At 35.8% G+C, this 12,807-nt stretch overlaps 1 protein-coding gene across 5 annotated transcripts in view; it reads right to left on the bottom strand.

Annotated features, from left to right (window-relative positions):
• The window catches only part of CNTLN (centlein), a 338,923-nt gene that overhangs the window by 101,632 nt on the left and 224,484 nt on the right, over positions 1 to 12,807 (bottom strand). For all 5 annotated transcript variants that reach the window (XM_017545930.2, XM_017545932.2, XM_017545931.2 and 2 more), the window contains exon 15: positions 10,220 to 10,755. In XM_017545930.2, the coding sequence (XP_017401419.1) occupies positions 10,220 to 10,755 (536 nt within the window). The remainder of the gene's footprint in view (positions 1 to 10,219; positions 10,756 to 12,807) is intronic.

The following is a 12,807-nucleotide window of genomic DNA, read 5'->3' as shown; positions in this document are numbered from 1 at the left end:
CCTCAGCCTCCCAAGTAGCTGGGATTACAGGTACCTGCCATCACACCCAGCGAATTTTTTGTATTTTTAGTAGAGACGGGGTTTCACCATGTTGGTCAGGCTGGTCTCAAACTCCTGACCTCAGGTAATCCACCTGCCTTGGCCTCCCAATGTGCTGGGATTACAGGGGTGAGCTATCACGCCCAGCCTCCCTGGTCAGTTTTGAATGTATTTCAGCTTATCATGATGGATCATCATGTCCAGAATTCAGTTTCATATTCCTGGGATGCTATGAGATGTACTAAGTAAAACTCTTTGTAGATGCGGACTAAAACTGTGTAAGCTTTTCCAGCATGTACATCATACTACAGACTCAAATAAGATTTAACAAAACCACCTAAAGTATTTCTACACAGACAACTATTAAAGCCACATATTTTTCCCATTGTACAGTGCAACTGGTATTTTATAGCCAAGTAAACTATCTGTAGGTGTTTGTGTAACTATCATCCCAGTCTATTGACATCTTTGGGGATCTTGATTCTATTGTGTGAAGTATTTTGCATCTCTTTCAATGTCATGTTAATCACAATTAGATAAACATGCTTTGATAGAATTCAGATGTTCTGTATTTACTGTTATTATATTTTAAAAGGTTATTGGTTAGTCTGATAAGAATTTCCCTTGAAGAACCCATACTGGCTTTGAGAAATTACTACTTTTTAAAAACATTCACAAACAATTCTTTTATAATGTCCTAGAACCTTATTTAGGATTTATTTCAAAAACACCAACTATAGAATTACCCTTCTTTGTGTTTTCTAATACCACTATTACACTTTCCTGTTTCCTATATTCTCATACCATTTGGGGTCTCCTTCAAAATACCGATAGCAATTGATCAAATACCTCAAGTTATGTTGATATACTAGAATTCATCATTTCTGAATCAGAATACTCTATTTGCTTACAAGTTCTAGTATAATTTTTTACCTCTTTTTGTGTTCTATTCCTTTTTTTTGCCAAAACTTGGCAGAAATTCAATATGTAATGCCCAAAATGGTATAAAAAGTATCACAAAAAGCAGCATATTTAATAATAAGACTATTTAGTAAAAGCTCTCTTATTACTAAATATGCTTAATAAGAGGTTTTTACTAAAATAGTCTTATTTAGTAAAAAGTTCTCTTATTAAGAGCTTGTATTATTAATAAAAGCTCTCTTATTACTAAATATGCTTATTATTAAGAAAGCTTTTTACTAAATAAGACTTAATAATAAGAGCTTTTATTAAATAGTCATTACTTAATATGCTGCTTTTTGTGATACTTTTTATACCATTTTGGGCATTACATATTGAATTTCTGCCAAGTTTTGGCAAAAAAAAGAAATATGCTCATTTAGTAGTGAGAGAGCCCTTGGTGGGGGGAGACGGGCGGCAGGAGGGAGGCATGTCTTAGTGATGGGGCAGAGTGGCTTCCTTCTCTTTATAATTCTTTATTCATTGATTATTCAAAAAACATTTATTGAATGTCTACTATGCCCTATGCATGTGAAAGAACTGATGAACAAATTCTACAAATATCCCTGCCATCATGAAGTTTACAGTCTATCCACTAAGAAAACAATAAGCACAATAATTTTGAAATACGATGTTTTATGCTATAAATTAATAAGTGCCACTGGAAAAAAAAATGAGCAAGATAAGAGGAAGGAATCCAAATTATGGCAGGTAAAATGGCGGCAGGTTGAAATTAGAAATAGATTGATCAGTAATAATGAGGCAAGAATTTAGAGGAGAGGGACTTAGTTGTTTAGATATCTGGCTAAATACATTCTAGGCAGAAGACACCATCCAACTAAAATCCCTAAGATAGAAGTTCCTGCTTTTAAGAAGCAACAATCAGTACAGTGTGGGTAGAACACAGTGAATAAGGACTAAGGAGAAGGTTGAAAGCAGAAAGGGTGTTTAGGAAAGTTCTTTTTGTATTCCAGGAAACTGATAATGATAGATATAAGGGTGATGACAAAGTGATTAGAAAAGGCCAACTTCTGGACATTTTTCTAAAGAAATCTGTGAAGATTCCCTGAAAGGGTATATTAATGAGGGACAGAAAGACTGGAATCAAGGACAATATCAAGCTTTTGCTCAGCACAACTGTAAAGATAGAATTATCATTACTGAGAAAGAGTAAGATAGCAGCTGAAATAGGCTTGGCGGGGGTAGGAGTGGGAGGTGGGGAGGTGGATTAGTCAGGGTTTTTCTGGAGAAATAGAACCAACAGGATATATGCACGTATGCATATATTTTCAGGAATTGGTTCATGGAATTATGGAGGCTGCGAAGTCCTAATCTACAGTATGGCCCAGTATAGCCCAGACCTAATGGTGCAGCTTCAGTTCAAATGCCAGCAGGTGGAAACCCAGGAAAGCCAATTTTCCAGTTCTAGTGTGAAGTCTGACAGGCTAGACACCCAGGAGAGCTGATGGTGCAGATTAAATCTGAAGGCAATTTTCTGGAAAATTCCCTCTTGCTCACAGAGGTCATTCTTTATATTCTATTCAGGCCTTCAACAGACTAAATGAGGTTCATCCCCATTCTGGAGGACAATGTGACATTGTGCTTTATCCAAAGCTCACTGATTTAAATGTTAACCTCATCCCAAAACACACAAGTTGACACATAAAATTAACCAACAGAGGAGGCTACTATCCCTATAACACTCGGTCTCTTTTCACAGTGTTCTGTGTGGTACTTAGTTCAGTAGAGAAGTTCTGGTTTTTTTGGTGTAGACAGTTCATAGAAGAAACCCTTTTTCTGCATTCCAGACATTATAATGGTTCCTTGACATTCACTTGCAAATGGAATCCTACAGTGTCTTCTCTTAGTTTCTGTTGCCATTCTTATATTGTCCTGCTGTGTTTTCCAATCACTGTCTGCTTAGGGACTTAATATTTTTCTTTTCTCAGGACACTAATTTTCTCTCTTCTTGATACAATGCCAATCGCACAGCTGTTGATGGCTGTCCCTATCTGTTCATATTTTGGGTTTGCTACCAATTCTATTGTAGATGCTATCCTTGAGATTTTGGCTATGCCTTCCTATTTGTTTTGTTTATTTCGATGGGGGATTTGTGGAAATAAAAAATCTGCAGTACTCTTCCCAGCAGTACTAGCTTTTTAAATAGAAAATAGTTGTCAACAGAAATCTCATGGTCTTATGTATCTACGTGTGGTTCTTGTCATGCTTGTCAGAGGTTCCACGTACCATCTCTGTCTGCTACAGATAGATTCATAATCTTTAGTTCACTGAGTCATCTGCTCAAGTCATTAATATTTCCTGTCCATAGCATTGCCCATTTTCTATTGGTGTGTCTTTTTATATAACAATTTGTACGTGATCTTTAAATCTTCTGGATATTAGTCCCTTACCTTCTTTATTTGTTGCAAATACCTTCTCCTGGTTAGTCATTTGACTTTTAACTCTTTTTATATAGTCTGTTATTACATAGATGTTTAAAGTTCTATTACCTTTCTTTCATATCTAGCTCTGTATTTTCATGTCTTGCTTAAGTATACTTTCTAGAGATGCTCCAAAGTTATAAACAAGTAATCTTGTAATTTCTTATAATACTTTAAAATTTTTCATTGTTTCACTAAACCTCAAATCTAGGCCAAACACAGTGGTTTGCACCTGTAATCTAAACACTTTCTGAGGCCAAGACAAGAGGATCACTTGAGACCAGAAGTTCAAAACTAGTCTGGGCAATGTAGCAAGACCTCATCTCTACAAAAATATTTTAAAAATTAGCCAGGCATGGTGGCATGTAGTCTCAGCTCCTCAGGAGACTGAGGTTGAAGGTAGCTTGAGACCAGGAGGTCGCGGATGCAGTGAGCCATGACTGTACCACAGCATTCCAGCCTGGGAAACAGAGCATGACTCTATGTCATTAAAAAAATTCTCTATACAGACTTTGCTTTTATGTACTGTACCATATTAGGTAGTCAGACAATGAATATTGGTTAATGATTCAACAAGTGTATTTATTCACTTATTCTTCACAGTCTGCTATGTATATAGTCTGGTCTTCCATCAAAAACTTAACAACATGAAAAGAACTCTATTACTTCATCCTAAGATACTGTGTCAAGAGACTAATTACATGAAAAGTTCTATAGAATCTAGATCTACAGTGACTTAGGAATAAAATGCTAGGAACCCAAAGCAAGATTGCTATTTTGGGAAAGTACAGACAAACCTATTTTTGATCAATTTAGTGGAAAACACAGAAGAATCAGGACTTCGATGAGGATAAAATGAATGCATAGGTCATTTAAAAATAGCAATATTAAAGTTTCCAAGATTAAAAACCTTTTCAATCATAAAACTAATTGTTCCACTAACTCTACTGAAAAAACATCAGGGTAGAATTAAAATCGGCTTGAGAAACAAATAATTTTAGCTGAAACAAGTTTATGAAGAGATGTTCATGGAACTTTTGTGTGTAGAATCTATAAACAGAAACAAAATGCAGGCCTAAAAAAGACCTGCACTCACAATTTGAAAAATAAATATTTGTTGTGTGAGGCTATACTGTTTCATTGCAGAATTTTTCATATTCTTGACCATAATTGGGAATGAATGACTTAATTAACATATACATTTCATACATATATACAAATACGTTAAGGATGGGGTAAGGCATGCTTTTATAAATACTATTCAACTATGGAAAATAAATATTAATATGGTGATAATCATATAATATAGTGTTTTACATATACTAAATTACATATATACATACTAAGTTCTATGTTTTTCAATATCCAAGTAACTCTTATATTTTAGACCATAAAAATCTATATTTTGGAAAGCCAAAGAAAATAATTCCTTATAATAATAGTAAACATACAGTATTGAACATGTTTTAGTTACTATTTTAATGTTCTATTTCTTTCTCACAGTGTATCTATGAATATGGTCCTATCATTATACCTGTTTTACGGGTGACGAAATTGAGGCACAGACAGGTTAAATAGCATGCCTATGGTCACACAGCTAGAGGATGTTAGAGTTAGGATTTGAATGAAAGTAGTTTGGTCACAGATTCCGTGTTCCTAATCCCTAAGATACACTCTAAATAATGGGAGGGTTGTGTTGGGGAGAAAAAAATAGGTTTATTTTATCCAACTTACGTTCTTGACCAAGACACTGTAAAAAAAGCAGATTAATAAGAGAAAAGCAAATGAAATTATTTAATATAAGTTGTACATGACAAGGGAGCCTTCAATAAGGAAATGAGGACCTGAAGAAATGGTTACATCTGAGGTTTGATGAAAAATAGGAATTCATGGGAAAATGTGGTAAGTCAAGAGTATGAGCTAAGTATAGTAAACTGGGGGACACTTAGCATGGCTGTTCATTCAGATTCATCCTGGTGTTCCAAAGACATAAGAATGTTCCTTTCCTCTATTATAAAGAAGCCACCTCTCATATGAAGATTTACAATCTTAAGGGAGAAGGTCAGAGTTCTTCTAGCAACTGCCATTTTTCAAATTCCTTCAGCTATATTTTGGGAGGAGTATGTCCTGAACCCCATCAGGTGTTATCATCTGTCTACAAAAGGTGATAATGTGAATGAATATACTGCTTTATAAAATGGAAGGAAGATGGAAAGGGCTTTAGGACTAAGGCTGAAAACTTTAAAAGGATCAAAATGCCATTTTCCTGAAGCAAAAAGAAAAAGAAAAGTCAAAGACCATCAGTTTCTTGTAAAATAATTTTGAATGAGAACAAAATGCACAAGCAGGGAGAGACATGAAGTCAGACAGGCTAAACACATAGAATCACGAAAGTTTATGTTGTGTTTGGGAAATGTGACCAAGCAATTAAAGAAACAACTTAAATAGGAGAAAATGGAATTAGAAAGTATAACTGTAGGGATGAAAACAAATGATTTTCCCTCTACCTTTCTAAGTTCTCATTTGAGATTCCTGTAACAAAAGACAGATTAACAAGGGAAAAACAAGTTTATTAACATGTGTATCACACATATAATACATGGGACTATCTGGAAGTGAGTAACTCAAAGAGGTGGATTAGAACACCAGTACTCCAAAACCTAAAATGCAATTTAAAAAAATAATAATAATAAAAAGAACTCCAGTCTATATAGCATCTTCAACAAAGAAAATAAATTTTTAAAGAAGTGATAAAGCAAAGGAAAAGGACTTGAGCCCTAAGGGGCAGCAAATTGTAGGAAGGCAAATATGTGGAAAACTCATGGTAGATGAAGGCTAGTTGGTAAAATTTGTTACGTAGATTTCTATGGTGCTATCTCCAGGATCATTAGGGTCTCAAGTTGTCTCCAGTGATTAGCTTTTATCCCTTTTTGGCAGAGAGGGAAGAAGGCATGCCTTTGTAAATGTATCCACTGCTTTTAGGGGGAGAGAAGAGAGCTTTTCTTGTATCTGCTTTTTCTAAACTGGCTTCAGTTTGAAATAATCCTTATGCCAAAACTGCATATTTTGGCATGGCATGTTCTGCAACCCTTTATAATCTACTCAATAAATTCTTCCCTCTCTGCTTCTGAAACTATACCTCAAAGAGTTAAAGAAATCAATGATTAACAGAAATTCTTGAGTTTGCAGGATGGCAGATTAAAAAAGAAACAACTTACTAAAACTCCCTCTGCTTATGAGATTAAAAAAACTAGCTGAAATCAGTTGGAACCAACATGGTCGACTGGAGTCTGCACAGAATGAGCTTGCTGACGTCACAGCCTGAAATTCCACTGCATGTTTCATACTATCCCAGAATTGCACATGCAACCTATGAGATAGCATGAAGAGATAACTGCATCTTTGCATCCTCAAGGACTTTGCAGATCTCCCCTTTCCTTCCACCAATCACCTATTAATCCCAGCATCTCCCCTCCCTGCATCACTTTCTGAAAATACTGCTTTGAAGCCAGCCTGGGGAGACAGATTTGAGCTTGACACTCCTGTCTCCTTGTGAGTCAACTTGCGATACAAAGCTTTTCTTTTCTCAAAAACTCAATGTCACAGCATTGACTTCTAGCATAAGGCAAAGAGCCCCTTTTATTTAATAACACTACAAACCTCACTTCTCTCTCTTTAATTTGCTTGGAATATTGAAATTCTGTTTTTCTTCTTGAAAGAATAAACAAAGCCTCCTGATAAAAACCCATCACTGAAAAGGCATGCTCTTGTAAATAACTATTCAACTATGAGAAATAAATATGAATAAGGTGATAGTCATACAATATAGCATCATACATATATACACATGAAGTTCTGTTTTTTTCAATATCCAAGTAACTCTTATATTTTATGCTATAAAAATCTAAAAGAAAGAATCTTCTGAAGTCCCTAAAGCTCTCTTGCAAGAATTTCTGGCTGTTTGAGAATTCTTTGCAGCTAAGTGACTCTTGAAGGCATTCTGTCAGGCAGGAAATGTACCACTAATCATAACATAAAATTGAGTTTTACTGCTAAATAACATAAATGGCAATCCTATATTTTAAGAGATATTGTATGGTATGTCTCTCAAAATATGTGACCTTCTGCACATGGACTAATGTCAGAGGTATTTGAAACAGAGCAACTCTACCTTGAATAGGGACTGGGTAAAATAAGGCTGAGATCTGCCAGGAGGCATTCCCAGTAAGTTAGGCAATGTAAGTCACAGGATAAGATAGGAGGTCAGCACAAGATATAGGTCATAAAGACCTTGCTGATGAAACAGCCTGCAGTAAAGAAGCCAGATAAAACCCACCAAAACCAAGACAGTGATCAGGGTGACCTCTGGTCGTTCTCACTGCTAAGCTCCCACCAGTGCCATGGCAGTTTACAAATGCCATGGCAACGTCAGGAAGTTACCCTGTGTGGTCTAAAAAGCGGAGGCATGAATAATCCAACCCTTCTTTAGTATATAGTTAAGAAATAACCATAACGATGGGCAACCAGCAGCCCTCAGGGGTTGCTCTGCCTATGGAGTAGCCATCCTTTTATTCTTTTACTTTCTTAATAAATTTGCTTTCATTTTATTCTACGGGCTTGCCTCAAATTCTCTCTTGTGAGAAATCAAGAACCCTCTCTTGGGGTCTGAATTGGGATCCCTTTCTGGTAACAGTAATATAATAAAATTAAAAGAGTATATTAGTGTATTCCCTGTTGCTTATTTATTCATACATACATATTTGCACATAAATGAATGGCACCACTTTATTATGAATAGTGTGGTAGTACCAAGTGGTTAAGAAAGAATTAGTAGCTAGCACTAGAATTTCCTTGAAGATATAGACAAGTGCTTAGTGCGTGTGAAATAAGTTTTTATCTCTAATTGCAATGAGAGAAGAAAGAATAACCTGGGTAACATGGAAATAAAAATGCAGATCTGGTCCTTTGGGCTTTCCTTCATTATGTTTTTTGAGTTTCTTTAGCTGCCTGAGGACAAGGGGCTTGAGTAGATGATGTTTAAAAACAGTGTTTTTCAAACTTATCTGCACACTGGATTCAAGAGGGAAACTTCAACAGTTGCTTAGGCCTATATCCTACTCCAAGGGTTATAATTTAATTGGTCTGGGGTGCAACCTAACCTTTGGAATTTTTATGAGACCTCCAGGTGCTCTAATATGCAAACAAGTTTGGGAACCACATTTTAAGATAATTTTCAGTTCTATGTCTGTGATTAGAAAAACTACCCAGAGGGATCCCAAATCTAAAACAGAATCACTATTAGGAACTTAAAAACAAAACAAAATAAAAAACTAGGGAAAATCAAAGGACATATATCATTATTAAACAAGGCAGAATTTTTTAAATTATGGCAAATTGGGCAATTTGTTAGCAATTATGGCAACACTGAACTTCTCTACTGTCTAGATGTAAAAAAGAGGTATGCTATCATTCATTTGTCTTGGTGGTTTTGGTACAGGAAAGGAGTCCTTATCCAGACCCCAAGAGAGGGTTCCTGGATCTTGCACAAGAAAGAATTCAGGGCAAGTCAGCAGTGCAAAGTGAAAGGAAGTTTTTGAAGTAAAGGAATAAAAGAATGGCTACTCCATAAACAGAGAAGCCCCAAGGGCTGCTGATGCCCACTTTTATGGTTATTTCTTGATTATATGCTAAACTAGAGGTAGATAATTCACGCCTCCCCTTTTCAGACCACGTAGGGTAACTTCTTGATGTTGACATGGTATTTATAAACTGCCATGGCGCTGGTGCGAGTATAGTAGCAAGGACAACCAAAGGTCTCTCTTGTGGCCATCTTGGTTTTGGTGGGTTTTAGCCAGCTCCTTTACTACAACCTGTTTTATCAGCAAGGTCTTTTAAGACCTGTGTTTTGTACTAACCTTGTATATCATCCTGTGACTTAGAATGCCTTAACTGTCAGGGAATGCAGCCCAGTAGGTTTCAGCCTCATTTTACCCAGCTCCTATTTAAGACAGAGTTGCTTTGGTTCACATGCCTCTGACAGTTTTACTGATATGTTTCAAGTGCATATATGAATGTATAGCCAGGAGTAAGAGAAAGAAGTATTACAGATTTTTAGTATCCTCCTGTTGCTGTTCACTAGGGTTATGTATCTTAAGACTAGGAAGCTGTAGAGCCATAACTTTAAAGAACTAATTTTTAACCACCATTCAATTAAAGTTAGTACAATGACTTTGCATAATACATACATGAAATAATTAGTGAAGATGGTTCTTAATTTAAAGGATGTTAAACAGCTTGTAGACATCTGGTAACAAGCTGAAATGGGTCATTCAAAATTTATCTAACTAAATTAAGGGGGAAAATTGTTTCTCCTCCCAGGCTGGCATGTCACAAGATAACTAAACCGACTTAGTAGGCTTGCCTGGGAATCCTTAGCTGTCAGTGGTGAATATGCAAAGGACCAGCAAATTAAATCAACCTGCCAAACTGTCAATTTCAAGCCTCATGACTGCATGAAAATAGCATCACTGGAAGAAATCAAGCATTGCCTTCTTTTGGATTTCCTGGCACCTATTCAAATACTCATGCAGTTGTGGCTAATTTTGCATGCAAATTTCAGTCAATAAGCTCAGAACAAGACCTCCCAAGATATTTCAAAGGATCTGACAGTATTTTTTCTGAATACCAAATCGACAGTAGTTGAAATTCAATCTCCATTTGCTAGTGCTTTACATATGCACAGTGTCCCCACCACAGAGCTAAGTTAATGAGAGCCTTACCTGCTTTCACTCACATCCTCCCAGCCGTCCTTGTTGAGGTTCTCAAACACATTGCTCATAACCTTGATGGAGTGATTGAGAACAGTGTGGTGGCGACCCACAGAGCAATTTTTCTTGGCGGCTTTAAATTTAACCTTGGTTGTAGTTGTCTTACAATCATATCGTCCAGATCTCACTTCCGTGGTGGCCATCTCAGATTTAGTTTTGTCTGCTGACTGTTGTGATTTCTCCATTGGGCTTATCAGCTCTTCATTGTCATTTCTCAATGCATTAGCTTCTGTCACTTGTCTCCTCAGGGAAGTGACTTCTCTCTCCAGCTCACTGATTTTTACTTGAAGTTCAGTATTTTCTTTTTCTACATCTTTACTCCCCTTTATTATCTGTTCTACCTCTTTTTCTCTGGTCTCTGTATCTTCTTGTTGCTGTTTTAAGCGGGATTTCAGAAAATCATTTTCTTTCATTAATTTTTTATTCCCTTCTTTTAATTTCCTTGACCTTTTCTCAAAAGATTTTAGCCGATTTTCCAAATCAATGACCTAAACAGAAGAGTTTAATTTATTCTTTTAAGAATCTAAAACCATAATCTACTATATTTTATTATCATTTCTAACTTATGAAATAAAAATTACATTTAGCACAAGGACAATATAAATCTAAAGTACTTAATTTCTAGATAATTCTAAAGTGGTGTAGATGAATACATTCAAAAATGCAATAATACATCTGTTGAATAAAGAACAGATGGTAAAAGAAGGCAAAATTTTATACAAAATAACAGAACTAAGTATGCTAATAAACTGCAGTGTCTTCTGAGATCATAAGTGCCTTGGCTATACATTCTATTCATTATGGGAAAAAAATTTCAGAGAAAAATAATTTATACAAAAAGTCTAAAAGTAGATACATAAATTGTATTAATAACATTTTCATTCAATATTCAATAATCATGAAAAAGGAATGACAATACAAAGTAATCTACTGAGGTTGCTTTTTTTCTAAATTAGAAAAATGTAATTTTAGTAGTCATAAGGTCCTCAGTTTATGTAGCAAAGGAACAGTTTACCAAACAATAAAGACTAATGATTTTAAATTACAATGATTTCAAGATTGCATATAAATTAAAATTTTCCCTTTTATTTCAATAAACAGTGCTCATGTTGTAGGACACAGCATTGGTAGCACACACTTCCTAATCTTAAGGAATTTCCAAATTATTTGGAAAGACAGACATTTTCATACATAAACCTAATAAAGGATATAATCCAAGTTTCATAAGTCTGGGCAATTAATTCTAACTCATGAGTTCAAATATTTCATGGAGGAGTTGACTTAGATTAGGTCTAATTAATAATGAGCACTACTGTTTGTCAAGTACATTTTACTATTTACAAAATAGTTTCATAAACATGATCTCTTCTGGCCATCTCAAAAACATGAGATATGTAGATAGAACCAACAATTTATCTTTTCAGAATAGGAAAGAGAGGTTCTGAAAACTTAAATTTCACAGAGGTAAACCTTTCCTGGATTGAACTGGGATTTTGTGCCCCTCCCACTATGCAACAAGCCATAGGAGAAAGAATAATTACTCAGACATGTATGAAAAATGAACAAAGATTTGGAGTCAAGAAAAAACTGGAGACAAGCAAAATAGAGACAAAAAATCTAAATGACTGGAAAAGAATATGAACTCATTTTTACTTTTAAAACAAAATTCTTCAAAGAGAAACATGTTTGATATACTGACAACTCCAGTGGTCTGAATACTTGTGTCCCTCATAAAATTCATATGTTGAAACCTGATCACAGTGTGATGTTACCATAGGGTGGGCCTTTGGAAGGTGACTGGATCATGAGGGTGGGGCCCTCATGAATGGAACTAGTGCTGTTATAAAAATCCCCAGAAAGCTAGTTAGCTCCTTGGACCATGTGAGGACACAGCAAGAAGTCACCATCTATAAACCAGAAAGAGGGTCCTCATAAGACACTGAATCTTAGGCACCTGGATCCTGGACAACAAATTTCTATTATTTATAATCCTCTAAGTTTTAGTATTTTTTATAGCTGACTGAAGAGATGAAGACAACAACCTCTGATTCAAAATAATAATATTCCAGAAGTATACAAAATAAAACACACAAATTCTTTTTGGAGGCAGGCGGGGGATAGAGTCTTGCTCTGTGGCCCAGGTTAAAGTGCAGTGGCACGATCTTGGCTCATTGCAACCTCCACCTCCTGGGTTCAAGTGATTCTTCTGCCTCAGCCTCCCAAGTATCTGGGACTACAGGCACATTCCATCTGGGTAATTTTTATATTTTTAGTAGAGGCAGGCTTTCACCATGTTGGCCAGGCAGGTCTCAAACTCCTGACCTTGTGATCTGCCTGCCTCGACCTCCCAAAGTGCTGGGATTACAGGCGTGAGCCACCTCACCCAGCCAAAACACAAATATTCTTAACACTTTCCAGTTTACTAAACTTTACTTACAATGGTGAAGAAGTAAGCTGTTTCCTAAACATGAGTTTCAGTCATGTCTGATTTACATATCCTCTGTATTATCTTTTTGTTTTACACGTTCAACCTCTTTTAT

The sequence above is a fragment of the Cebus imitator genome, unplaced genomic scaffold (assembly GCF_001604975.1).
Source record: "Cebus imitator isolate Cc_AM_T3 unplaced genomic scaffold, Cebus_imitator-1.0 Scaffold183, whole genome shotgun sequence".
Classification (NCBI taxonomy): Eukaryota; Metazoa; Chordata; class Mammalia; order Primates; family Cebidae; genus Cebus; species Cebus imitator.
Note: the sequence above shows the minus strand (reverse complement) of the source record. Positions and strands in the feature narration are given on the sequence as shown.